This window comes from Bos indicus x Bos taurus, chromosome 5 (assembly GCF_003369695.1).
Source record: "Bos indicus x Bos taurus breed Angus x Brahman F1 hybrid chromosome 5, Bos_hybrid_MaternalHap_v2.0, whole genome shotgun sequence".
Classification (NCBI taxonomy): domain Eukaryota; kingdom Metazoa; phylum Chordata; class Mammalia; order Artiodactyla; family Bovidae; genus Bos; species Bos indicus x Bos taurus.
Window position 1 is genome coordinate 92,358,469 of NC_040080.1, and position 27,235 is coordinate 92,385,703.

General features: G+C 49.1%; 1 protein-coding gene across 1 annotated transcript in view; it reads left to right on the plus strand.

The window, feature by feature from the left end:
• Positions 1-586: 586 nt before the first annotated feature.
• ACVR1B (activin A receptor type 1B) overlaps positions 587-27,235 on the plus strand; it is a 33,752-nt gene continuing 7,103 nt past the window's right edge. Inside the window, exons 1-7 of the mRNA XM_027542931.1 lie at positions 587-731; positions 17,554-17,793; positions 18,569-18,817; positions 21,596-21,826; positions 24,350-24,517; positions 25,792-25,948; positions 26,941-27,065. Coding sequence (XP_027398732.1) covers positions 641-731; positions 17,554-17,793; positions 18,569-18,817; positions 21,596-21,826; positions 24,350-24,517; positions 25,792-25,948; positions 26,941-27,065 — 1,261 coding nt within the window. The 5' untranslated portion in view covers positions 587-640. The remainder of the gene's footprint in view (positions 732-17,553; positions 17,794-18,568; positions 18,818-21,595; positions 21,827-24,349; positions 24,518-25,791; positions 25,949-26,940; positions 27,066-27,235) is intronic.

A 27,235-nucleotide genomic window follows, 5' to 3' on the forward strand; every position in this document is an offset into this window, starting at 1 on the left:
CAGCACCCTCACCAAGACTGAATACTGTCGTTAAAAAGCCCTGTACGTTCTAAGAAGGGGGCATCCATGATTCGATCACACAGGTGGCTGTGCGTCCTGCGGATCGCAGGGGGCCACTGGGGCTGGGAGACTAATTAGGAGATGGTTGCGACGATCCCAGTGGGATGTGATGGGTGCTTGAGGCTAAGCAGTAGGCATGAAGGAAAAGGGAACAAGCGCATGGGACTCGTAGAACGTTCTATGCAAGGGATGGCGGTCGGTGCTGATAAGATCACGCCGCGCTGCGGGGGGTGCAGAACTGGGCGGAGGCCGCGTGTGTGGGGCTCGGCCTCCACGCCGTGCTTGGCACTCACGGGTGAGGTTGGCCGAGGCGCGAGCCCCTCCCACCCCTTTAACGGGGACACTCCCCTTTAAGGCGGGCGCCCGCGCGCGCCCGGCCCCGCCCTTCGGGGGCGCGCGCGGCGGCCGCGGCGCCGGCTCCGCCGGGAGCGCACGTGCCGGCGCCGGGTGGAGGAGAGGGAGGCGGGAGCCGGGCCGCGGGAGGAGGGGAGGCGCCGGGGGCGCGCGCGCGCGCGCTGGGCGCTGCTGGGCTGCGGCGGCGGCGGCGGCGGCGGCGGCGGCGGCGGCGGCGGCGGTTACTATGGCGGAGTCGGCCGGAGCCTCCTCCTTCTTCCCCCTTGTTGTCCTCCTGCTTGCCGGCAGCGGCGGGTCCGGGCCCCGGGGGATCCAGGGTGAGTCCCGGGGCGGGGGCGGGGGCCGGGATGGAGCGGGCCAGGCGAGGGCGAGGCCTCGCGCCGCGGCCCCTGGCTACAGCGCGCCCCCTCCCCACGCGCACAATATGGCCGGGCGGGGGGCGCGGGGGAGTCGCGGTGACCCCCAACCTGGGTCGGCTTACCCCGATCCCCGAGGCGCGGCCACCCCGCCGGGACCGGGCTCACGCCGGGCCCCTGGGGACCCGAGCCCTTTCCCAGGAGGGACTGGATTCGGGGAGCTCTCGAGGGTCGCACTCCCTTCACCCCCATGTTCCATAGAAGGGAGTGCAGGCTTCCTTCCCCGAGGTTTGGAGATCCACGTTTCTGCCGCTCAGCATGTCCAGGGGCGGGGGTCTTCATTCCCTCCCTCCAGATGCTCCAGCGGGGAGTGTGGAGGGGGGGCGCCTTTTCTCCCGCCAAGATTATGGGGCTTCGGCAATGGGGTCTTTGCTTCTCCGAGGTATCCTGACGTTGAGAGCCCTTGCGCACCATAGATAAAAGGGGAAGGGGGTTTTCAACCTTTCCTTCTGCTCCCTCCTGCAGTTGGGGTGCGTCTTCCCCTCCCTCTCCTTCCTCCCTTTCGTTCTGGGAAAGCGAGTCACATTTCCCCCTCGGGCAGTCCCTTGAGTTCAGTGGGGCCAAACCCCCACCTCCAGTCCACATGCCCCGGGGAAGCTCGGTGGAGGAAATGGGACGAACAGGCCCCTATCTGGAGCTTGGCTTTGGAATCTCTCTAACGCTGGGAAACCTAGTTCCAGAACGGTTAACCTGCATCTAGGTGTATTTGCTTTCTCCCTCGCCACTCCCACCCCACCTCAGGGGGTCCATTCTGTTGGTCACTTTGTGGATGCCTTTCAGGTGACATCCTTGAACGTGCCTCCCACCCCCAAGAGTATTTAAAGACCCCACCACCAGACCAGCTCTTGGCCCTTGGTCAGGATTTATTTACCTTCCCACACAGCCCTCTTCCCAGCCCTTCCCCCTACGTCCTCCCCCACCCTTGCACACCCCTCACCTTCCAACTCCCACAGCCTTCTGCTCCCTGGTAGCACCTCCATCCTTCTCACTCCCAAAGTGGTACCTTTCTGTGGGACATTCAGTTGGGTGTCTCGTTTGTGAGGCTTTACGGGCTTGAGGAATGCAGATGAAACCCTAAAATATTTAAGGGAGTCGTCTCAACCCTGTGCTGGCATTGGGGTAGCAGATGAAGGTTATATTTGGCCTTTATATTGGAGTGATTATTGACCCACAGTTGGATACGGGAGAGACCGTCAGGACTGTGTTTGCTCCCTATGTACAAAGCCTGCTGCTCTGACTTCTCGGCAGCCCCTAACCTTCTAGCAGTGGGAGATCAAGTTGTGTTCTGTGGCTCTCTTCTCTCCACCAAAAAATAATGGTTCTCAGGTGGGTTCAGGCTTCTTTTAGAAATGAGACAATCAACCAAAGACATGATCCCACTTTGGCGTCTCACAAACAAGTTCATCCCCTCCAGCCTTGATGTTTGTTTCCAGTGGTGCAGCCTGTGTGGTGGGGTCTTTGTTCACTGGGTAATGCTTCTGCTAAGGCTGTCGTGTGTGTTCCTGGATCTCACTGCTCTGTGGCAGAGGTAACGCGCTGTGGGGTCTGATAGATGTGGTGAAGGTATGTGAACACAGCCTGACATTCGTGGTAAGTTAATGGTTTTCATGAATAATGTATGCTGGGCCTTATTTTGGGGCCATGTTTTTGGAGTGTGTATCATGATGTTATTTCTCTAGAAGGGTAGCAAATAAGGAGATTCAGCCTTCAGGTTTGTCATTTTACATGTGTATGACTAAATCTGTAAATTCCTTCCTTAGGAATTTTTATCCTGTTGCTAATATATCTGAGATTCTTAACAGCCATTTCCCTGTTGGTTTGGTGTAATGTCTGGTGGGATATTTCTTGTTGTCATGAGCTAGTTAAGAATGTTTAATTGATGATCCAACTGGTTCTGAATGGGGCAGGTTCATTTTTTTTTTGTAACCTTCCTGAAATGGATGTTTGTTGGGGTGAGGATGGGTGGGCATAGTAGGGAGTTGGTTTCTTTTTTTGGTTAATTGGAAATTAGGTTGTGTATCCAGCAAACATTCTCGAAGGCCTTCAGACTTGGCCAGACACTACGGTTTTTTCCGGGACACATCTCGTTGCCAATAGTGCATGCTACAGAGACCACTGTTGCAAAAGGCTTAAAGTGAAGCATCAGTTCTGGGAACATAGAGGCTGTGAGATAACTAGAAGTTGATTGCTGTCCTCCCCACGCTTCCTCTGTCGTGCTCCCCTAGGTGGGCCAGGAGGTGCAGCAGGGCCAGGCAACCCTGATGCCTGTGAAGACAGGATGTGAGGACAGGAAGGGATAGGTGTCTGTGTTAAATAGTGAACTAGCAGCGACTTAGTAAAAGGCCAGTGGTACAGAGCGCGAGTTCCAGGTTATAAACTGCATCCATTTAATAGGTGGACCACATTCTAAGGCCTACCTTTGGCATTGTCACTTCAGTATTTAAAAATGTAAAGCTGAATTAGTAGCAGGAGAACATGACATTCATTTTCTTAAGACAAAAGCTGCAAGGGAGACATTTGAGGTTCTGATGGGAATATTTTGAATTTCTGTGATTAACCCAAAATTTAATCTCAGGCCAAGTCTTATACTTTTGTTGAGTGGACATGAGTTTGAAATACAGCAGAAGTGAACTCTTGTAGAGAAAAAGAGAATCTCGGATGAGTTTTGTTAAGAGCTCCTGGAACAGATGTGATTAACACAATAAAATGGCTACTCTGGTTAAAGGTTAGAGCCAGGTGGGGGGAGGAGGCCGCTCTCCAGCCCCAGAACTTTGCTCCCTGACAGGTTGTCCTTGAGTAAGGCACTTCACCTTTCTGTGACTGCCTCAGTTTTGCCTCCATGAAGTCAGGAACTGGTCTGTGTCTCTCTTGTTGGGACATTTGTGAGACTGTCTTACTGACAGCCAGTTGGCTGGGTGGTATTTTTAGACACAGTTTCTGACTTCAGTGAACAGGCAATGTTGGGTTACTTTTTATCTTATGGGGCAGAGAGTAGCTCCTGGGATTGAGAGAAGCAACACATGTCACACTGTGGTTAATTTGTTCTCTGTTGCATTTTTTTGTGGACCCCTTTCAGATTTCCTCAAGTTAATTTCTGTCTCTTGACAAGCCCTCACATCCTAGACCTGGCAGCATACCTGTGCTAATCAAAGACAGTCTGGAGGGAGTGACCTGCTTTAGGCTTTATTGGTTTGGCAACGTTTTCATTCTTACGCAACTCTGGGTATGTTTATGGCACCATGTAAGTGTTACATAAGAACATGGAGGCAGAGAGGTGGCCGGAATGGTGCCTGTGAACACAGGAAGGTTAGACTGAGGACTTCATCCGAAAGGACCTTGGAAATCTGCAGTCAGTAAAAGAAGAAGCTGCACTTGGTTTTCCTCTAAAAACCTTTTGAGATGATTGTGTCTTTCAGGTGGACTGCTGTGTTATAAATAGGTTTATTCGCCACCGGTGAGCTAATTGTAACCTTGCTACCAAAATATGAATCAGGAGACAAGGAGACGAGGAGGCGCGCTGCTTCTTCCAGCGTGGCCTGTTGAAGCTGCTTGTTGCATTTTGGAACAGGAGTTGAATTGCGTTGCAGCCTCAGCCTGTTCTCATAATAACTCAGGAGCACAGGGTGTTGAGGTGGAATGGAATTCTCAGGCCGCGGTGCTTGAAATCGTCTTTATTTTTGAAGGTTAAATTAGAATACTGAAGTGGCTCTTTTGTTTTAATTTTGAAATCCGTATTGTTTACGGTTCAGTCTTTGCTCAGAGCCGCGGTGAACATTAATTCTGGAATCCCGCCTCTTTGTCTCGAGCCCTTGTGCTATTTGTCTGTTACAGCAGGAGTTGATGTAAGAGGGTCTTACCTCATTTTCCTCTGTGTGTTCACGAGGAGAAAATCCTGGAGTCCTCTTGCTCATCAGCCCCCTCCGATGCTGGAAGTGCTGAGGGCCTCTGGAGCCCATCAGTTCCACCTGGCCTGGGAGTGCCCAGACCTTTGAAAGATCCGAGCAGGCAGTCCCCTGCAGGCTGTCACTCTGCAGGGGGCCTCATGGCCCGCTGGAGTCCCCTGTCCCGCCTCTTGGGTTTGCTCTCCTCAGCTTCTCTGCCTCATACATGGTTCAGCCTGCAGCTGGGCCTGGAGGCAGCATCTCTGGTCTCGCCTGTTCTCTCTGCCCTCCAGCTTCTCCATCGTGGGTAAATACCATTCCTAGCGTAGCTTTCTTCTTCCTCTGTAGTCTTGGTCCACCAGCCTCCCTGGCAGTCTTACCTGCTTGTAGGGCATCTCACACGGTGCCACCTCAGGCAGCTGTGGTGGTCTTTTTGGCTTTTTTCTCTCTGCATTTAGTCTGAAGCCTCATTTGTCTTGCTAAATATTTTGAATTTAACATAATGAAAGTAACTGCCTTTCCCTTTAAAGTATCAATCACTCTAATATTTACACAATTACATATAGGAGGTTTCTTTATTCATTTAGTTGGGTGTGTGCCTGGAATGCTTCTTGGCACGAGGAGGCCACAGGGAACAAGAGGGACAAAAATCCCTAACTCCTCATGGAACTTATGATTGCAGAGGCTCAGACTGAAAATAAATGAGTAAACACGGTTATCAGTCATGAGTGCTGTGAAGGAAATAAAACAGGATGGTGTGCCGGAGTGCGCCAGGGGCTGCCACGGCACAGCCCTGTCCACGTCATTGTTCGATCTGTAAAATGGGGCTAACGCAGTCAGGTGGCCTTATTTTCGGTAACTGTTCTGTGAAGCCCAGTTGAACACTGGGTTAGCAAATCCTGGACCGCTGCTGCTGCTGGTTGCTGTGCTTTCATCAGCTGGTCAGCACATCACCTTACGTTGTTTGTGTTTCTGTTTAAAGACAAATTATTTAATATATATGGTTGATTCATTAAAGTTGAGCTCAGGGCCAACAGCACTATAATGCCTGCCTGAATGAAGCTTGTTCAGTGTATGGATTTTCTCTAAGGTGTGTCACTGTCTTCTCGAACCTGGGGACACTAGACAGCGTCTCCACACTGCTCTTGGGGCCACCAGCATAAACCACAGAAAGACAGAAAGCTTGGCACTGAACATACCATGAGAAGAACGCGTGTTAACAGTATGAGGGCTGAAACAAGCCAGAGCGTTCTTACTCAACCTCTGTGGGAACGTGTGTGTTGGGTGACTCAAATTTGTCACCCCTCTGTGCTCACCTGTGAGTGACCATGAACACTGAGTGTATTGATTTTGGGGTTACAAATAAATTTTAGCAAGTGGACAGATTCACAAATACGGATCCATGAATAATGAAAATTGACTGTATTTTGTTCAAGCAGTGCGATGATTGTGGCAGAGAGAATCATTCCTGTGGAATTCCCAGGACTCCTAGATGGTTTCACTGTACCAGTGTAATGTATACAGTTATAAGTCCTGTTTCTAGCCTGTGAATAAACAGGTATATATATACATATATTGAGAACTGCTGTGGTGATCTAAAGATTCCTGTAACACGGGCGCTGTTGTAGGTGCAGAGATACACCAGTAAGCAAAATGAGACGAAATGCTTACCCTCATGAAGCTCACCTTCTGGCAGGTGAAATAGATAATAAAGAAACAAAGTACGAGCTGATTATGTCCACCACAGTCCTCCCCACTGCTCCCTTCTGCCCATGATTTCCAGCCTTAGGTATACACACACTGGTTCTCAGTTACTCAGACATGAATGAAGGTGGTACAGTTGACCCTTGAGCAACGCGGTTTGAACTGTATGGGTCCACTTACACATGGGTGGGTTTGTTTTTTTTTTTTTTTTCAGTAAATACTAGAGTGCAGTACTATGCAGTACACGGTTGGCAGAATTCACGAATGCGGAACTGCAGATCTAGTGGGGTGATTGTTGAGTTATCCGTGGGTTTTTGACTCTGTAGCGGTCAGTTCCCCTAACCCCTGAGTTGTTCAAGGGTCAGCTGTATTGTGAAGGGTTTAAATCAGTTGACCTTCAGATGGGCACGCTGTCATGGTGGACCTGACCTAATCAAGCTGGCCCTTTGAATGCAGAGCATTTTCTAGCTGATTGCAGAAGAGGAAGGCAGTGATGCCCCAGCTAGCTTGGGAGAAAGTAAACATTCAAGTGTGAACTGCCCATGGGAGCCACGTGACCAGGAATTGCAGGCCAGCTTTAGGATCGGAGTGGTCCCTGGCCATCAGCAAGTAGGGCAGTTGGGGGGCCCTTATAGTCCTTCATCCACAGGTCATTGAAGTTTGCCAGCAATGAGTGAGATTGAAAGAGGTCCCAGCCCTAGATGAGAAAGCCCCAGCCAATATCAGTCATTCTATGCCTGGACTTCTGACCTACAGAAACTGAAATAGTAAATAGGTATTGTTTTTAAAATGCATGTGGGGTGAGTCAGATGGTTATATGAGGAGAAGGAAAACAGGATTGAGGGATAAGTGCACTCCCCGAGATAGGCTTGAGGCTCCTTGAGACTGGGTCACCCTGCCATCCCGTGGATGGACTTACATGTGGAAAGAAGTTCTGAGACCACATGTGGCTTTCAGCTGCTGCCTGTTAACCTTTTCCTAGACATTGTGAGGTTTGGAGAAGAGAGAAGATTGTGGATGCTTTAAATGATTTTGATATGTTGAGGAATTTGTGATTTGAGGGATTTTTATTTTTTAAAAAAGTATTCTTTGTGTTGAGCGCCTCTGTCCCCAGATCGTCATGTATTGTCTTGGTGTACATTTGCACATTACTTTCTACACTTGCAGTAGATAAATTCAGATTCAATCAGTATTCTTTCTTAACATCTCCCTAGGTGTTAGGGAGCACTTCTCCAGCTCCTCAAGCTCAGTGTTGAGGGGGATACCGAGGAAAGAATCTGTCTGTCCTTGCCATTAAGAAGTTTGCATACAGATTGACTTACGCTTGTTAGAGCAACCATAAAACTACCCAGAGCACAGCCCCTTCTCATTCACTAGGATGACAGCAATAATAAAACCATCAGATTTCCTGAGTGTGTACCATCTACTCAAGGGTAATACTGGGCATTTGTGCTGCATTGCTTACTCTGTACAGCCCTTCTGTGAGCCACTCTCATCCCCATTTTACAGGTGAGAAAACGGGGGCATGGAGGTTAAGCAGCGGGCCTAAAGTCTGACTCCACAGCCCTGTGCTCAAAATCCTGCACTCTGCTGTGTGCTGTAGTGACTATTAAAGTAGCTTTCCACCCGTCCCCACCTTTCCATCCTGCCACTGGATTCAGCCATGGAAAGAGCGCGGCCTCTGTCACCTTCATGCAGCCTCCAGGATTGACTCCAGACCTCTTCGCCCGCCATCACGATCCATGCAGTCTGGTCTAGTCTCACTCATTGCCCTTATCTCTGGCTAGAACCCTGGCATTGTCATCCTGTTGCCCATTTACTTTAGACCTCACACGCCTTGTGCTTTTCTTGGTCTTGGCCTTCTCAGCCAAATCCAGCGTCCTCCAAGTGTGGGACCCGCTCTGTCTTCGTCCTGTCCCCCAGCCAGTAACTCCATCCTCTCTGCCTTTCCTTTTGGTCCGTGTTCAGTAACACAGGTTCACACTGGCTTAGAGTTTTCTGCTTCTCCCACTCTCCCACCCTCTACGCCCTGAAAGTTGATCCTAGGAACTGTCTTAGATTTTCTTTATATGTCTTTGTTCTATCACAGAGCCTTGTGTGTTTTAGGTACTTAATAATTGAATTGAATTCATTCATTTTTTTCCATCCTCTCAGCAAAATCCTAGGTAAATGATTCCAGTTCTGTCCTGCTGTAATTTCACTATCTCCTATATATACAGTTTTCATCCTAGTCGCTCAAAAGTGCCAGACATTTGTGCGTTACTGGGAACGTCATAATCTCTACCTCACCTCTTCATCTCTGTTGAATCCACTGCCTGCCCATTTTACTTGAGATAAATTTGATCTCAACCTCATTAGGTGTTTTTTGGTGTTTTTGGTGTGTTTTTTTTTTTTTCTTTCAGCTGTGCCACGCGCAGCACGTGGGATTTTAGTTCCCCAGCCAGGGATCAAACCCGTGCCCCCTGCAGTAGAGGCACTGGAAGCGTGGCATCTTGACCACCAGACCACCAGGGAAGTCCTCAACCTCGTTAGTTTTATTCTCCATCCTTGCTGATTTTTTTCCCTTCATTGTCCTAGTTGTCTGAAACAACCATTCCTATCCCTCTTCTCAGAACTGACGTGCACTGTCACCTCTCCACACATCATAGTGTAGTAAGTAGGTCAGGAAGCAAATACAAAACACCACTGATAAATACTCTCCCCTGCTCTAATGAGCCAGGAGTGTGTCTGTTTAAGTACAACAAAGAAAGAAAACAGAAGGTTGTACATGTCAACATAAACTTGTGGGTAGAGGAGAAATACCAAGTGGCTAGCAGACAGTGAATGTGATGGCTGCGTTTGTACACTTAGGTCCCAGGAACACGGGACATGCTCTGCCATAGTGATGCCTCTCCTTCCAGCTTTACCTTGACATTCCCTTGGGCAGCAGGTGGGCCCTTGCTGGATGCTCAGGCATTTACAGCCAGCCATAAATTAAGTCGCAATGACAGGTCTCCTTAGCATAAACATCAAACGTCTCTTTTGAGTGAGAACAAAGCTTTCATTCTCTAGACCTGAGGCTTAAGGGTGAACTTGTTTAAACAGCTCTCTGGGGTTGGGTTTGTCTCCAAGTAGAATGTCAGAAAGGCAGTTTGTAGAATAGATACAGTGTGGAGCTGGCTTTTCAAACACCTTTCTCTTATGCAAACCCCACTCTGAGACCTTTTCCCAGATTGAAATTAAATACCAAGCTTATCAAATGTCTTATTGTTAAATCTGTGCTTTTTTTTTTTCCTTTCATACAAATAGCTTCCTTTATTAAGTCAGCTGGAAGTGCTTTTTACCAGTACACTCTTTGGGTACCACCAGCTACACATGTAAAATTGGACTTTAGTATGGCTCTTTGGTACTTGAGAGTTTTTGTTTTATTTTAGTGTATTTTTACAGTCTAATTTTGATGATTGTGAAAACTGAAAATGCACCTCGAATCTCTGTTACCAATAGCACCCAATTACTTTATTTCAGTGTAGCAGGGCTTTCCTTCCTGGTGCTGTTGTCGGCTCCCCAGCCTTTCTGGAGAAACCAGACATTACCTCTACTTTGTATAGTGTAGTGCCAGACACCTCCATTTTTAAGCCCAATTCAGGATTTTCGTAAACATTTTGACAGTTGTCTAGATCAGTAGTTACTGAAAAACTTTTTCTTTTTTCTGTCTTCTTAAAGCAGTAAAAACCTTTCAAAAATGAAAATGTGGAAACACATATAAAACAGATAAAAGCATGTCCTCTCTGGCAGAGCCCCCTGCCCTCTAAGATGGCTAGGCTGAGAGCTGCTGAATGAGATTATTAAGCACAGTGCTGTGTGTGGGCACTGTGCTGGATACCAGGGAGAAAATGAAGACAAGAAGGACTCTGGTTCCCCGCTCTAGGAGTTCACGGGTTCCTGGGACATGTGAGAGCCTACAGACTTGGGAAGGACACAGAACAACACTGTACCTTCGTTTTGGGGGGTCCGCATGTGTTGGGTTTTTGTTGGTTTTGTTCTGTAGTTGAGAGTGTATTATACATACTGCTTTTTAGAGATTTATGGTATTTTTAAAGCTGTGGTAAAACACATATAACAATTTTTAAGCATTTTGAAGTGTATAAGTCAGTGAAGTACCTTCATGATGTTAGGCAAACCATCACCTCTCTAGTTCCGGAACTTTTTCTTTACCTTGAAGGAAACCAACCTAGTAACCCATAAAGCCAGCATTCCCCATCTTCTCCCCTCTGCAGCCCCTAATAACCACTAATATGCTTTCTGGATGTTTAATATAAATGGACTCGTACAATATGTGGCTTCTTTCAATTAACATAATGTTTTCAAAGTTCATCCACGCTGTAGTAAATATCAGTAGTTTATTCCTTTTTATAGCTGACTAATACTCCATCTGATGAGGGTACCACATTTTGTTTATCCACTCTTTGTTCAGTGGACATTTGGGTTTCCACCTTTTGATGGTTGTGAATGGTGCTGTTAGGAACATTTGTGTATAAGTTTTTGTGTAAACGCTTGCTTTCATTCTTGTGGATATATTGCACTGGGCGTGGAATTGCCAGGTTGTATGGTGATTCAGTGTTTAACCTACTGAGGAGCCACCAGGCTGTTTTCCCCATACAGGAGCTGTACCCGTATGCGATGCCACTATCAGTGTGTAGAGCTCCAGTTCCCTCTGAATCTGCACCAGCATTTTCTTATGGCCTTCCTAGTGGGTGTAAAGTGGTATCTCATTGTGGTTTGGTTTCTGTTTGTTTTTGTTTTTCTATCAAATGTGATTTTTATTTAGCTGACAAGCACTTTTCTACAGATGCACTCTTGGGACATCACATGGCAAAAACAGAAGCTTTTTCTCTAGTTTTTTCCCCCCCCTCTTTTTTTACCTTATTAAAAATGAGATTGGTCCTAAAAATATAGAAAGAAATATAAATTCACCAAAAAACTGTACCTTATCAGAAAGTCACTAAAATACCACATTTGGTTATATGTGGTTTTAGTTTACATTTGGATTTGACATTCATTTGCATTTGATATCATGTTGACCATCTTTTCATGTACATTTTGGTCATTTGTATATCTTTTTTGGAGAAACGTCCATTCAAATCATTTGCTCATTTTAAAATTATTTTTTGTCATCAAGTTTTAAGAGTGAGTTCTTTACACATTCTGGATACAAGACCATTATTAGATGCATGATTTTTGAATATTTTCTCTCATTCTGTAGGTTCTCTTCACACTGTCTTGATATTATCCTTTGAGACACAAAAGTTTTTTAATTTGGTGAAGGCCAGTTCATCTGTTTTTCTTTTGTTGCTTGTGTTTTAGCTGTCATATCTAGGAGCCCATTGCCAAATCCAAGGTCATGAAGATTTACCCTTACTTTCATTTAAAAAATTTTGGAATATAAACTTTAGCTCTTATATTTTGGTCTTTGACTTCCATTGAATTAATTACATTATTTACATTATGTAATAACTTATATTAATTAATCTTGGTGTGTGGTGTGAAGGGTCTGACTTCATTCTTTTGCATGTGGATTTCTGTTTGTTGAAGACTAGTCTTCCCACCCCCAAAATGTTTTAGACAGTCTTGTGGAAAATCAGTTGATGATATATAGATCTGTTTCTGGACTCTCATTTCTGTTTCATTGATTTATAGTCTGCACTTAGGCCAGTTTCATACTGTTTTGATAGCTGTAGCTTTGTAGTAAGTTTGAATTAGGTAGTGTGAGTCCTTCAACTTTGTTCTCTTTGTTTTCCCTCTCCCAAGATCATCTTGGCTTTTCAGGGTCACAGAGTTGTGTAGAATTGTGGTCTTTGTTCTATCCCAAGAAAGCTGTAGGGAGTTTGGATATGGTCCAAGGAAGAATAATTAAAAAGATCACAGGTTGTAATAGGCTGTTCTCATCAGTTTGGGCTGTGTGATGGATGCTGTCATCTGGAAAGAGGAGGGCTCAGACGCAGCTACGATCAAGTTGTGAAGTCATGAAGAGTAAGGGGGGAGGGGGCACAGGCTGATTTGGGCACCAAATCTTAACTCTTGTGAAACTAGAAGGTTGCCCAGTGAAGTTTGGAAGAGGCAGGTTTAGTATCCCTAAACAGGACAATGTGCCACCCTAAACTGATGAAACTTACCATCCCCAAGGAGTATATGTGTATGTGTGTACACACACACACACACACACGTATAAGCCAAAAATCATAGATGCTGTAGCTTTAAAATATCACGAACCTTCATGTACCAGGACGAATGTGGGTGTTCTGCAGCTGCCTCTTACCTTCTGAGCTTGGTGCCTCCACCTTGCCCCCCCACACCCTCTCTGCTGGTGATGTGGGCTGAAGGGCAGTGAGTTTAGCCACTTGGTTCTTGGGAATTTCTAGTTGTTGGGACAACAGCCTTGACTGAGTGTCCTCCAGAGTATGCCATGGGCAGGAGAGAGGGTTCTGCGTGGGGCTGTCTTTGCTCAGACCCAGCGTTTTAGTGGCTCCATAATATGCAGTGAGACAGAGTCTGCCCAAGTCAGGACTTGTCAGCCTTCCTCCAAACACAGCCTTGCTCCCAAATTAAATTTGCTTTGATATTCTACCACAGACCACCTTCTCATCATACTTTGAAAACATGTTCAAATCCTGCCATAATGTCTTTAGTTCAGGTTTGACTAGCTTGTTCATATCAAAATGCTATGCTAGTGAGAGTTTCACTCTGACCACTTTTCACCTGCTTTTGTGCCTCCTCTGTGACTGGGTTTCCTAATTGTGTTATTTCTGACGCTTTGGTCAGGAACACGGAGTGTGTTAGGTATGTGCTGTTTGTGTACATGTGTGTAGGCTGATTTCACCTGATGAGTCACTGTGAAACATTATAAATGGCTGTTATCAGTAGTCCAGATTGAGTTTTTCAAAGAAATCAAAAGCTAAATTTGTGATTTAGTGTACTAGAAAAGTTTTAGTAAATTCAGATTTTTTTTTTTTTGGCCATGCCACGTGGCTTGCTGGAGCTTAGTTCCCTGACCAGGGATTAAACCTGGGCCCATGGCAGTGAAGTGCAGAGTCCTAGCCACTGGATTGCCAGAGAATCTCATAATTCAGATGTTTTTATACTTTTATGATCACTTCGTTTCAATGAAAAATGAATATTAACAGAAGACGATTTAGAGACCAGTCTTTCTTGGGTCTTCCCTGATGGTCCAGTGGTTAAGAGTCTGCCTTGCAATACAGGGGATGTGGGTTCGATCCCTGGTTGGGGAACTAAGATGGCACATGCCACGGGGCAACTAAGCCCACCAGTAAATAAAAAAATGTTAAAAAAAATGGTTAAGACTAGTCTTTCTTTAAAGTTCAGGAAAAGGTATGTGGGATTAAAGCAGAACTTCCCAGTGTTGAATCAGTGATCCAAGCAATGTGAATTTAAAAACAAACTAGATTCAGATTTCAGCTGGAGGATTTTGGAGCTTATCTGGTTCAGCCCCTTCTTTCTGGTTAGTGATGAGGAAAATGATGTTCAGGAAGGTTAAAATGAGTTGCCCAAAACCACGCAACTAGTTACTGGCAGAGCTGAGACTCAAACAGCAGTTCCTTGCTGTGGTCTTGCTGTAACCTGGCACTTCCTAATTAGTGGTTAGAGAGACATGTCGTACATGAATGTGTTTACTTGAGTTTTACACTGAAGGGAGTGATTAAAATTTATTGAATATCCATTTGCTTCGCATTTTTTAAGTCTCATTATTGTTCAGTTGCTATGTCCTACTCTTTGCAACCCCCGTGAACTGCAGCATCCCTGTCCTTCACCATCTCCCAAAGTTTGCTCACACTCATGTCCATTGAGTCGGTGAAGCCATCCAACCATCTCATCCTCTTTACCCCCTTCTCCTCCTGCACTCAATCTTTCCCAGCCTCAGGATCTTTTCCACTGAGTTGGCTCGTAAATCTCTTATTTCATGTAATTCTTACATAGTCCTGTGAGGTAATTAACAGCCCCACTTTTCAGATTAGGCAGCTGGGGTGCAGAAAGGTTACTGACTCGTTCAAGGTCATGTGACTGATAGAGCTGGTGTTTAAGCCCTGGGTCTGTGTGACCTGCTCCTGCCATGTTCCCCTGCTGTGGCTCTGGAGAGAGTAACAGAAACCTCACAGGGGCGTGGGCAGTGGTGATGGCTATCTCAAAAATACCCTTTTCAGACTTCTCACTCCCTTGGTATAAAGTAGACCTGTACACAGATGTAGGCAGCCTTCTCAGAGGACCAACAGCACTCGGCAGATGTGGGCTGATCTTCAAACCGTCTCTGTCACATATATGGTATTTTCTGGCTGGGTTGCCGAGGCCCAGATAGAGTCAGGGACTTGCCCAATCCCTTATCACAAAGCCGCATGGCCCCGCTCCCAGTTCCGTTCTTCGTCCCGTCTAGCATAGATTTCACCACTTTTGTTCTTTCCTGTCTTACACCAAGATTGTTTAAGTACTTCCCAAAAATAATGAGCCACGTGTGGGTGTGCTCGTCCTCCAGGATGAATCACTGTGAAAGAGGCCGTGAACCAGGGAAAGGGGAGCGCATGTCTGGGAGCAGGGGCTCTGCTTCCCCGGCTGCTAATTGACAGATTCCGAAGGGAGCTGCTTTTCCAGAGGCGGCCGCGGGTCTGGCCTGCGTGTCCCACTGTGCTCAGAATAGCCCTCTGGGAGTCGTTCACTTTCCCTTCTGGCTTCCGAAAATAGCCCCGAGACTGTGCTCATCCCCAGCCGGCCGTTGGGGCGCGTGTGTTGAGAGGTGTGCATGCCATGGGGACCCCTTTTGTGCCTGAATGTCCCCATTGACAGAGAGAGGAATGGGCGTTCGCGCTCGCTGATGAGTAGGCAGGACTCCAGCGTGAGTCAAAGGGGTTTGGGCTGAGTGTTCTGAGAGTTGCAGAAGTAAATTTCAGTCAGCAAGAAGAATGACATTTAGAAGGAATTTACTTTTAAAATTCCTTTTGTGTTTGGGATCCTAGTCTAAAGGGTACCTGCTTTAAACTTCCTGCCTTTAAAATACAACACTCCCCAAGCCCTTCAGCAGAGAGCTGCGTGTCTTGGAATTTCTCCCAGAAGAAAGGGCTCTGATCAAACGCTGTGGGGGGAAAAAAAATCCCGCAGGCCGTGAGGTGAAGATCCACGCTGTCCGAGAACCTGTCCGAGGTTGCTCTCCTTTATTTCCTTGGTGGGGATGGTGAGGAGCGTGTCGTTTACAGAAAGCCTGCCGGAGTGGGGAGTTGGACCCAGAGATATTTCTATTCTGTCTTTGGATTTGAAAGGCCAGGAGATGCCTTTCAGTGTTTTAGAAGAAGAGACAAAGATAGACTGTTTACAGCCGAAAGGGGTGAGTTACAACAGGATAGTTTTTCACGGGACTGGTCATAAATGACTCTTCTCCAGGGTTTGAATATGTTCCCTCTTGGTATCCAGATAGTATGCGTGTAGTGTCCAGCCTGGGACTCGGGTCCCCCTTCCACTTGCATCCCTGATGGGTGAGTGCTGTGTGCAGCCCCGTGAGCCCCAGCCTCGGGACCCTGGTGGGTCGAGCCACTCTTCTATCCATCCCCAGAGGTCAGGGCTGGGTTAGGCTCCTGGGAGGCAGTGCTGGGGAGAACCAGCTGCTGCTGTCTGTGCTATTCCTGTTAGATGGATAAATAAAGGATTTCAGATTCCAGGACTGCTGAACTGACTTTCAGAGGCACCAAATTCATTTACAGTAGTTTCCTGTCAACAGTGCACACTTACGGATAATACACACCCAGCCAAACTTGTTAGTCCCAGAGGTGATTGCGTATACTATCTATTTGGGGGGGGGGGATACATATATATATATATATATATCACTTTTTAAGTGATGATACCCAAGGCCCTTTCAGAGTGGGTTAGATTTATTGAGTACTTTGTATACGTTGGCTTCCCAGGTGGCACTAGTGGTAAAGAACCTGCTTGCCAGCACAGGAGACATAAGAAATGCGGGTTCAGTCCCTGGATTGGGAAGATCTGGAAAAGGGCATGGCAACCCACTCCAGTATTCTTGCCTGAGAAATCCCATGGACAGGGGAGCCTGGCGGGCTACAGTCCACAGGGTTGCAAAGAGTCACACACTGCTAAAGTGACATAGCATGCATCCATTCTGTGCATTACCTTATTTAATCCTCACAGTGACTGTGTGAAGTAGGCACTAATATTACCCTCTTTGGAGGGTGTTCTTTTTGCCCCTCTTGAAAGGGGTACCTGCTGGGAACGAAAGGGAGGAGGAGGTTGTTGGACCAGTCAGGGGAAGCTTATCAAAGGAAGTGACGTTTAAGCTGAATTTTAAAGAACTTGTAAGAATTAGCCAGGAAGAAACGATTGCAGCAAAACCCTGTGTGAGAGAGCACGCACACTGCATTCAGGAAGCTGTAGGCGTTTCTGGTGCAGAGCAGGGAGATGGGGTTGAAGATGGCTCGAGGAAGCGGTGGTGCTGGAAGGAGTGTGTGGGGGAGGGGCCCTCTTGTCTCCCAGGGGACCGTGCTTTGCTCTTATCTTTAGGCATCGAAATTCAAAGGAAAACCCTTTTCCTAGCCACAAGACAGTTCTTTAAAGTAAGTCTAAGTCTAAAGCAGCCCTCCTCCTCCCAGTGGTCAATGGTAAAGAATCCACCTGCCGATGAAAGAGACACGGGTTCAATCCCTGGGTCAGGAAGATTCCCTGGAGAAGGAAATGGCAACCCACTCCAGTATTCTTGCCTGGGAAATCCCAGAGAGAGGAGTCTGGCAGACTACAGTCCATGGGGTCACAAAGTCAGACACAACCTAGCTACTAAACAACAACAACATACAACAGTCTAAAGCAGAGTCAAAAAGGTAGTTTCTTTGTTTCTTGAAGACATAAACTAGAGAAATTAGAGGAAAACGGGGGGGATGGGGTGTGGCGGAGCAAAAAGCCTTGTCTGTGATCTGCATAGACAGGTGAAAAGGTTGGGCTTCCCCTGACGACGTCATCTCTGGCCCCATCCCTGTAAAAAGCACCTTGTTTTGGAACCACGAGTGTGCTAGGGGATTGTATTCTAACTCCAGAGGAGGACCTAGGCTAAGACCTCACACTGACGTCAGTGTCCACTTCCAAATCCCCCACAGCTCTGTTGTGTGCGTGCACCAGCTGCCTCCAAGCCAACTACACGTGTGAGACGGATGGGGCCTGCATGGTCTCCATTTTCAACCTGGACGGGATGGAGCACCACGTGCGCACCTGCATCCCCAAAGTGGAGCTGGTCCCGGCCGGGAAGCCCTTCTACTGCCTGAGCTCCGAGGACTTGCGCAACACACACTGCTGCTACACTGACTTCTGCAACAAGATCGACCTGAGGGTGCCCAGCGGTGAGTGGACACCCTTGTTGGACTATTGGCTCGTCGTGGAGGTAGGGCACCCCTGTCATTTCACCCTTCTCTACTATGCCCCTGCCCCTTTGTTGGAGGCTAGGTGAAGGCGCCTTTTGGATGCTCCCTGAGGTGACGTGGGAGGGCGTTCCTCCCAATTCTGGTCTGTAGATCCCAGGAAAGGGGGAGAGACTTGTCGAGTGCGCCACAGAGGGGAAAGCCACGTTTTAGGTCCTGGCTGAGGAGCCATTAGCAGCTGGTGGGGAGTGGGAGAGCCAGCCAGAGATCCCCATGGGAGGGTCTGGGGTGATCCTGGAGGAGGCAGCCCATAAGCCATGTGATGGTGATGGCAAAATGGGGAGAGGGACTCGAGGCGGGAAGGATGGCGCTCTAAGCTGGGGAGTGGTAGACACCAGCCTTCACGGGTCCGCCACTTAAAGAGGTGTGACTGGGGAGATCTGAGGAGGCGGGGAGAGACCGAGTTGAGCTTTAAGAGGATGTCACAATGGAGGAGCAGAACCTGGTGTGTGCCTGGGGCATGGGGGTGGGAAGACACCATGAAACGCTGTGAAATGACCAAGCAGGCTGCAGCGGGTACCATAACTAGAGAGGCTGGCATGTGAGAGCGTCCAGACAGATCCACCAGCCCAGTGAGGCTAAAGAGCGGGGAGAGGAAGGGGGCATCTCCACCTGGATGGAGGAGCCGGGAGAGGGCAGCCTTGGCGGTCCCACGTTCTCACTCTCTTCTTGCCCTCTCCTCTCTCACCTGCCCCAGGTCACCTCAAGGAGCCTGAGCACCCCTCCATGTGGGGGCCTGTGGAGCTGGTGGGCATTATTGCCGGCCCAGTGTTCCTCCTCTTTCTCATCATCATCATTGTTTTCCTCGTCATTAACTATCATCAGCGTGTCTATCACAACCGCCAGAGGCTGGACATGGAGGACCCCTCGTGTGAGATGTGTCTCTCCAAGGACAAGACGCTCCAGGACCTGGTCTATGACCTCTCCACGTCAGGGTCTGGCTCAGGTACCGCCTCTTCAGGCCTCGTACCGGCCGTTAGCCTTCCTTGCTGCCTCCCAGCACGATGGAACATTCAGGAAGAAGGCTGGCCATGTGCTTTCAGAATCCCCTTTCTTTGGGAGTCTTGACACGTAATAAGATGATGGGGTTCCCAGAAAATCTCTCATTCTCTGGAATTCCAGGGATGAGCTGCAAAACTCTCCCTTCCAGAGTCCCTGCCTCTCTTCAAGTCTTGTAACCATGCAGCTATTAAAATTCACCTAGTTCCACCTGAGCAGCCGAGTGCTCAATGTCAGGGCCCCTTTGGAGAAACTGGAGTGTGCCGGGTTCCTGTGAGGTGGTGGCAGCTAATCATTGATCTGTGAGCAACCGCAAGGGGAGTTTGAGGACACCGAGTAAGGCCAGAGAGCTGGAGTTGGGTAAATCATTGACTCGTACCAGTTGCCCAAGGGTTTATGTGGCAGTTGAAAGAAAAGCAGCCAGGGCTTCCAGCGTGGCGTCAGCACCACTTGCGGAGCTGCCTGTCGGTGACCGAGCCTTTCTTAGGTGGACCTCGACGTGAGGCTAGAACTTAGGGTAAGGGCCGTTGGGTGGTTCCGGTCTCAGGGTAGAGCTGAGCTAGCTAGTAGATGTGGCTGTGAGTACATAGCAGTCTTTTTAGGAAGATAAATAATTATTTTAGTGACAGTGGTATTCTGTCCCTATGGGGGAGAATGTGGATACAAAGGCCGCTGTTGCCATTCTAACTCAGACTTACAGGCTCGCGTCCGTGAGAGTCCCACGTGTGTTGGTATATGTTTTTTCAGCCCATGACAGACTCTTCTGTGGGGAAATTACGCCATCAGTCATGGCCAGACATCCCTTCTTGAGCACAGGAATACTTTGAGCTCTGACATGTTCTGAATTTCCGTGGTTTTGCCTTTATTAAGCTCTGCAGTAGAAAGTGCCAAGATGATGGATATATTTAAAAGCTGCATATTTTTAGGAAGAGAGAAAATATATGGCTTGTTCTTTGCTGAAAGAGGGTAGGGCAGTGGTTAGGACTGACTGGCTCTGTGACTTGATTTGCTGCTGGAGGAGGGTCGCTCAGGTTTTCTGGAGTCTTTTTTTAAGATCGGGATTAGCCAAGTCTAGGGCAGGTCCGGGGTGGTTACTCTGTCATCCGCAGTGAAATGATGAGTAACTGTTTCTCTCGGGTTGGTTTAGTCCACTCTTAATTCAGAATATGCAAAGCTCCCAAGGTGCTGGGGTTTTAATCCTGTGGCCTTAAAGTAATACGTCCTTGCTGCTGGTGTAACTTTCAGTTCACACTAACAAGTGTGTGTTGAGCATCCTGTGGGTGATACAGGGTAAACAAGATGAGCAAGAGGCCGAGCCGGGACTGGATAGAAGAGATTGTGGGGAAGGATCTCACAGAGGAGGTTGTGTTTGAAGGGGTCCTGCGTTGGAAGTTTTGAGAGTGGGAAGAGGGCAGGACACGTTCCAGGCCACTGGAAAACCCTCAAGCGAGAGGACAAAAAGACACAAATGTTTACTGAGTGTTCAGGGAATGATCCAGAGGCCGGCTTGTTGTCCAGGCCCTGGTGGGAAAACGCTTGGGCTGTGCTTTGTCTGGTGAGGGGAGAGGCAGCCACCGAAGGCTGTCGTGTGAGAAAGTGTGTGCTCATGTTTTCCTGCGGAAAGAACTCTGGCAGTGGTGTGGAGGGTGAATTCATCCATCTTGCAGCCCCCTGTTAGGGAGGGCAGGGTGAGGCTGGCTATGCGGGGAGTGTGGGGCAAGCCATGTCAGAGGGGAGGCAGAGAGACCCATGGAAGTCTTCCAGAGGCGGTCAGAACAGGTCAGGAAGGCCGGGAGAGGAGGGGGCCAGATTGAGAAGCATTTGGCGGCTCTGTGCTGTGGGAGTTACAGGCATAGACTTTGGAGTCAGTCTTACGTGCTTTGCCATTTACAGCTTGTGTGAATTCCAGTAAATAACTTAACCTTCCCCTTTGAGGCTTAGTTTTCTCATTTGTAAAATGGGCACAATAATAATACCTACCTTATGGGTGGTTGTCAGGAAATGAGGTCATTTATGCAAGTGCCTCATGCATAGTAAACATGCAGTAAACAGCTTGGGGGTTGATAACACTGATTTGTTCAGTCGAAGAGAGGGAGAGAGTAAGTCAGTCACGATGGTGGAGCTGACTGGAGAGGGAGGGAGACACTCCTTGCATGGATCAAATGAGGTGATAAATGAGTCCTATAAAGACAGTGAAATTAATCTGAGAACCAGCCTGGACAGTCGTCCCCCCACCCCCAGTCCTGCTGCATCTGGAGCTCTTGTGAGCAGAACCGTGATCCCTTTGGAGAGCGGTGGGAACTTGGTGTGCCCTGAGCTCGGGTTGGCTTTCATGGGTCACGCAGCACTGCCCTCTAGTGGCCACTGAGCAGAGCAGCCAGAGGCGCTCCGCTCACTCAACCCCTTGACTTTGCTCTTCCACATAAAGCGGCTGTGGGTGGCTTGGCCCACGGGAGGCTGGCTGAAGAGTTAGTAAATCCGGTTAGACAGTTATATTCAGATCTGTCGTCCATACTAGCTGGAAAGAGAACCCGCGTAGATGAGGAGCAGCTAATCACATGCATTTCCCCGTCTGGGCTCCCGAGCTCTCCGTGGTCAGTGGACCACCGTAGCATGGAGGCACTGTGGGAAGGAAGGGCTTCTCCAGTGTGGCCGTGAGAGTGGGAGTTGCAAAGTTCAGCAAATGTATACAATGTCGGCTTTCTTTCCCTTCTTTGGTCCCCAGGGTTACCCCTTTTTGTCCAGCGCACAGTGGCCCGGACCATCGTTCTACAGGAAATTATTGGCAAGGGCCGGTTTGGAGAAGTGTGGCGCGGCCGCTGGCGGGGCGGTGATGTGGCTGTGAAAATATTCTCTTCTCGGGAGGAACGGTCTTGGTTCCGGGAAGCAGAGATATACCAGACAGTCATGCTTCGCCATGAGAACATCCTCGGGTTCATCGCCGCTGACAATAAAGGTAAAGGGCTGGGCTCACAGACAAGGCATCCCGGAGCCCACCCCAGGCTCGCTGGAGGGACGGCCAGGCCCGAACAGCCACGAGACGGCACGGTTGTGTTGCCTTCTCAGTTGCTCCCCGTAGAACGAGAGCAAGAGTAAGGCAGTGGTTTTCAAACTTTGCCTCTACGAAAAGCTTGTAGTGAAATCCAGGTTATTAAGCAAGTAAACAAGCAGTTATTAAACAGGTAAATAAGCCCTCATGCTACCTGCTCACTCTCCCTTCTGTGATACCCCAAACCCACCTCCAGGGTAGTCCCTAGAGGAGCTTCAGTAAACTTATGTTGAAAACAACTGGAAGGAAGAAGGGAAGCTTCAACCCCTGCAAGGAAAGAACAGCCCCAGGAAGGCCTGTGGCGCACACCCCTTGGCACAGCAGCGTCACACACGTTGTTGCAGTGGAGCGGGTGCCCCAGAGCCACAGCCTGCCTCCCCCGCTGCCCCGCCGCGGCCTTCAAGCTCAGCTTTTGATCCACTTATATCTGAGGGTCCTTGTTGCCTCCTCTCTCCTCCGCTGGGTTTGCTCTAGTTTTTTGAGTCTCTCTCATGTGCCCAGGCATGTACTCATTTTTAAGAGCCTCACTGACTAGCAAAAGAGAAAAGTAAAATAATGTTTGATTATAGGAAGTAATCAAACAACAGGTATTCTGGTGAGCGCAAAATGGGGGTGAGATGGGGGTCACGGAGATCATACCTGGGCTTGGGTGAGACACAGGTGGCAGGGAGCTGGTCAGAAAGAAAAACCAATGAAAAGAGAAGTCCAAACATGTGCAGAGGGGTAATGTCTTTGGGAAGCTGCAGGTGACTCAGAACATTCCAGCCAAAGACATGGGTGGAAAGGTGGCGGAGGCCAGGTTATGGGGAGCCATTTTGAGGGGATTGTATTTTATTTTAGAGAGTGGGTAGTAATTGACATTTCATTCGTCGATTCAGTAATATTCATTGGCTACTGTCTGGTCCTGGGGTCATCACACATAAGACCAAGGCACAGTTCCTGCCTGTGCCTAGGAGGGGAGGACAGCCGGCACCTGGGCAGGCAGCGCACTTAAGACAGAAAGACCATGGGTGGTGCTGTTTGCATTTTAGAAGAGTGTCTCTGGCAGTCAGGACACAGTTCGCTCCGTGGTCCAGCAATTTTAGAAGTCACTGCTGGCAGAGGCTACGGAAGATGCTAAGTGTTTGTTTTTCTATCCTAAATCAGCAGGCTGCTTGTTTCTCACATTGCTGTGGGGGTTGTAGAAGCCTCAGCTGCCCCCAGACTGGAGAGCCTTGACCTCTCACGCAAGGGAGGAGAGAATTCCTTGCTCCTTCTGAGTAAGCTTGGTGCTTTTTAAAACAGATTTACCTTTTGATGATTAGTTTAAATCTGACATGTATTTTAAAGGCTCAAAAAGACATCTTCCCTTTTAACTTACACGCAGGGTCCTCTGGACCTCAGGGGTGTGTTTGATGGACCCCTTGCTCGTAATCAAAGAAGCAAAGGTTGGTGCTTTCCCAGGAACCACTCCCTGTATTGATTTTGGCAGCTTGTGTGAGTAGGATCTGGCTGTTGAAACCCACATCAGGGCCAGGGGAGGAGAAAGAGCAGACTCCTTTGTTCTTGTCTTTTTAGCATGATATGTATAGTGTAGGGCCCTAGAACTAGGGCCAGCCTGGAATTTGGGAGATCTCAATCCAATTTCCAGTCTTCATATTGACAGTAGCACAAGCTCATTAGATTACCAGCTTTGGTTTTCCTTTCTCTCCCTCCCTCCCTCCTTCCCCCTGTACACTGCACACCCCCCGCCCCTTGGATGAAAGTGTGTGCTCACTGCCTCCCATTGCTCTTCCGAGGCTAAGATGATAAGATAAGATTCCTCTCTGGAATCCTTGGAAAGTGTCCTCTTCATGTATCGAAAAGCATTTTTGGCCCGGAACACAGTAATGCACAAAGGAACTCTTTCCTCCTCTCACGGAGAGCTCATAGCCTGGTAAGAGCAGTGGACTTCAGAGAAGCGCTACAGATGGGCCTGGTGCTGGGATTGGGCTGTGCTCGAAGGGTCTTGGAGCACAGAGGAGGGCCTGCGAAGCCTTCCTCCTTGATGGGGAGGACACAGCCAGTCACGGTTTTGATGAGCAGGTCTTGTCAGGATCAGAAGCAAAAGAAACAGATGCCCCTGTTACTTCCCCTGAGCACGTGCTCCCTCTTCTGAAGGCCTCACATTTCACATTTGGAATAGGGGAGGCATGGTTCAGAATCCTACAGCCCCCTGCCGGAAGGGAGCAGGTCTAACCAAGACAAGCTGTTCTTCTTATCTTCCTGGAGCCCAAAGCTGTGGACGGCCATAGATGACAAGGACACCGAGGGGCCACAGGAGGTGTGGGGCGAGGCGCAGGGACTCGGGGGTCACGGGGGTTTGCGTGGCACATACACTCTTCCTCGCTGACCTTGCCCTTTATGATGGTAGTTGTGCCTTTTCGGGAACTCCTCTGTGGTCCTCCGCAGATAACGGCACCTGGACACAGCTGTGGCTCGTGTCGGACTATCACGAGCACGGCTCCCTGTTTGACTATCTGAACCGGTACACGGTGACCATCGAGGGGATGATCAAGCTGGCCTTGTCTGCCGCCAGCGGGCTAGCACACCTGCACATGGAGATCGTGGGCACCCAAGGTGAGTGGGGCTGCTGAGCAAGCGTCCTGTCCCCGTCGAGGAGCTCCTGTGCACTGAGCGAGCCGGAGCTGGGCCTTAGGAATGGGGGTCTGGTCTAAGGGAGAGGGGTTTGAGCTTCACTTGAGCAAGAACGAGAGGTGCCTCTGCCTTTAGAGTGATTCATGGGGTCACAAAGAGTCGGACACGACTGAGCGACTGAACTGAACTGAACTGAACTGAGGGACTTCTGTGGGAAATGTTGATTGTTTGTTCCCCATGTCCTGGCGTGGTTGGTGGTTGGGAAGCTGGTGTTAACTGAGAGATCGTCTCAGATGCCCACAGTTCACAGGAAAATGAAGGGACTGAGAAGATGGATTGAACCACTGTGCCGAGATTCAGTTTAGTGAGCACACGCACTCATCGTTGGGTCACCTGGATGGTTAGACACTGGGTCTACTATCTGGCAGGGTTCTCCTGGAGGAACACTCCCTCGGGAGTCCCTGCTTGTTGACTGACTCAGCCTTTCTCGAGCTCCCAGGTCTTGGCAGGTGGTACGTTGCTTCCTGGTGCATGGTCAGTGGGGCAGGAGCTCTTTCTGTGTGTGATCAAAAACCAGCCATGAGAGTTTGACACTATCCCTAGACTCTGCAGAGAAAGTGGTGGTTCTTACCTCCCCTGTTTGGTTCTGAGAACCTAGCCAGTGCAGCAGCTTTTTCTCAAGTCCTCGACTATGCTGTACAGGAGTATATGAGTTCAGGGAAGGTGAACAGGAATAGCATTCATAAAGTAATAGTAGCTAATCCGCATGCCTTTCTAAGCGCTTGGCTCACCTACATTAATATGTGTAACTTTCACAGCATTCCCATCAAGTACTGGTGTTTGGGCTTCCCCGGTGGTGCTCGTGGTAAAGAGCCTGCCTGCCAACGCAGGAGACATCAGAGACGTGGGTTCAGTCCCCGGGTCGGCAGGATCCCCTGGAGGAAGGCGTGGCAGCCCACTCCAGAATGCTCGCCTGGAGAACCCCAGGGACAGAGGAGCCTGGTGGGCTGCAGTCCGTAGTGTCCCAAAGAGTCGGACGCGACTGAAGCCACTCGGCACGCACGCACACACTGGTGTTTACTCTGATTTTATGGATGAGGTGGCCAATGTATAGACAGATTAAGTTGCATTTACAGGGTTACTGGGTTAGTGGGGGGCAAAACCAGAACTGAAACCCACATATCCGGCTGCAGAGACTATGCTTTAAACGCTTATGCTGTCTTTCTCTAAAGATCCCTGTTTTTCTCCTTCACCAGGGAAACCTGGAATTGCTCATCGAGACTTAAAGTCAAAGAACATCCTGGTGAAGAAAAATGGCATGTGCGCCATCGCAGACCTGGGTTTGGCTGTCCGTCACGATGCGGTCACAGACACCATTGACATTGCCCCTAACCAGAGGGTGGGAACTAAACGGTAGGAAGGCCCAGGGCCTGTGCCCTTGCCCGACACTTGTACTGAGTAGCCCATGTGTGCCCTTGTCCGTGTGCGCGGGAGGAGTGTGGTCTCAGACAGCTGGTGGTTGCACTGAAGTCCTGCCCCCACACTGGAGAGCCACATGGTTGCATGGAGCAGATCCAAGTGCCAGCAGCATACCTCCATAGCCCCGTATGCCCACAGGCACAGGCGCATTGGGCAGGTGAGGCAGCAGAGAAAGGGAGCTTGGAGCAAGGTTTGGAAGGGGAACGGGCGCCAGGCTTGGCTAGCGGGAAGGGAGAGTGCAGTCTGAAGGGGTGGCCTGTGCAGGACCCCGGAGGAGGCAGAGCGCATGTTTTGCTTGGGGTGTAGAGAGCAGTTTCACCTAGCAAGAGCAGAGGTGCTCCAGTGTAGAAAGTAAGGGGCCCCCTTCAGGACTGTGGGGCCTCCCTCCTGCTTCATGGAAAAGGAAAGTAAGAAATAAGGGACCAGGACTTCCCTGGTGGTCCCGGGCTAAGACTCCACGTTCCACGCAGGGGGCCCAGGTTTGATCCCTGGTCGGGGAGCTAGATCCCACATGCTGCAACTAAGAGCGCGTGCCACACAAAGATCAGAGATCCTGTGCACCTCAGCAAGACCCGGCATAGCCTAATAAGTAACTAAATACTTAGGAAAAGAACTAAGGGACAGGGACTCCCCTACTGGTCCAGTGATTAGGAATCTGCCCTTCATTGCAGGTGGCACAGGTTTGATCGCTGATCGGGGAACTAAGACCCCACATGCTGTGTGGCTTGGCAAAAAATTTAAAAAAAGAAATGAATGAATGCAAAACATGGGAGTTCGCAGTGAGAAGAATCCGTCACTTCCTCCCCCCGAAGGGGCAGTCTTTGGTGACGGCTTTCCCACATTCAGGGGGCCCTTGAACCAGTGCTTTGAGTCAGGAGAGAAGTCATTGTTTTCCACCCATGACCACATTTCCTTTGCTGTTGCAGATACATGGCCCCCGAAGTGCTCGATGAAACCATCAACATGAAGCACTTCGACTCCTTTAAATGTGCTGATATCTATGCCCTCGGTCTTGTGTACTGGGAGATTGCTCGAAGATGCAACTCTGGAGGTACCTTTCTTCCTGCCTTCCCTGCTCCTTCCTCCCAGTCCAGAGTGCCAGGCCACCTGAGAGCCTGGGTTTTGACTGCAGCCTCCTTTCTTTACACAGCTTGTCAGATGCCTCATGCTAGCACGCGTCACATGTAGGATTCTCATCCAAGAGGAGGGAGGGGACCTAGG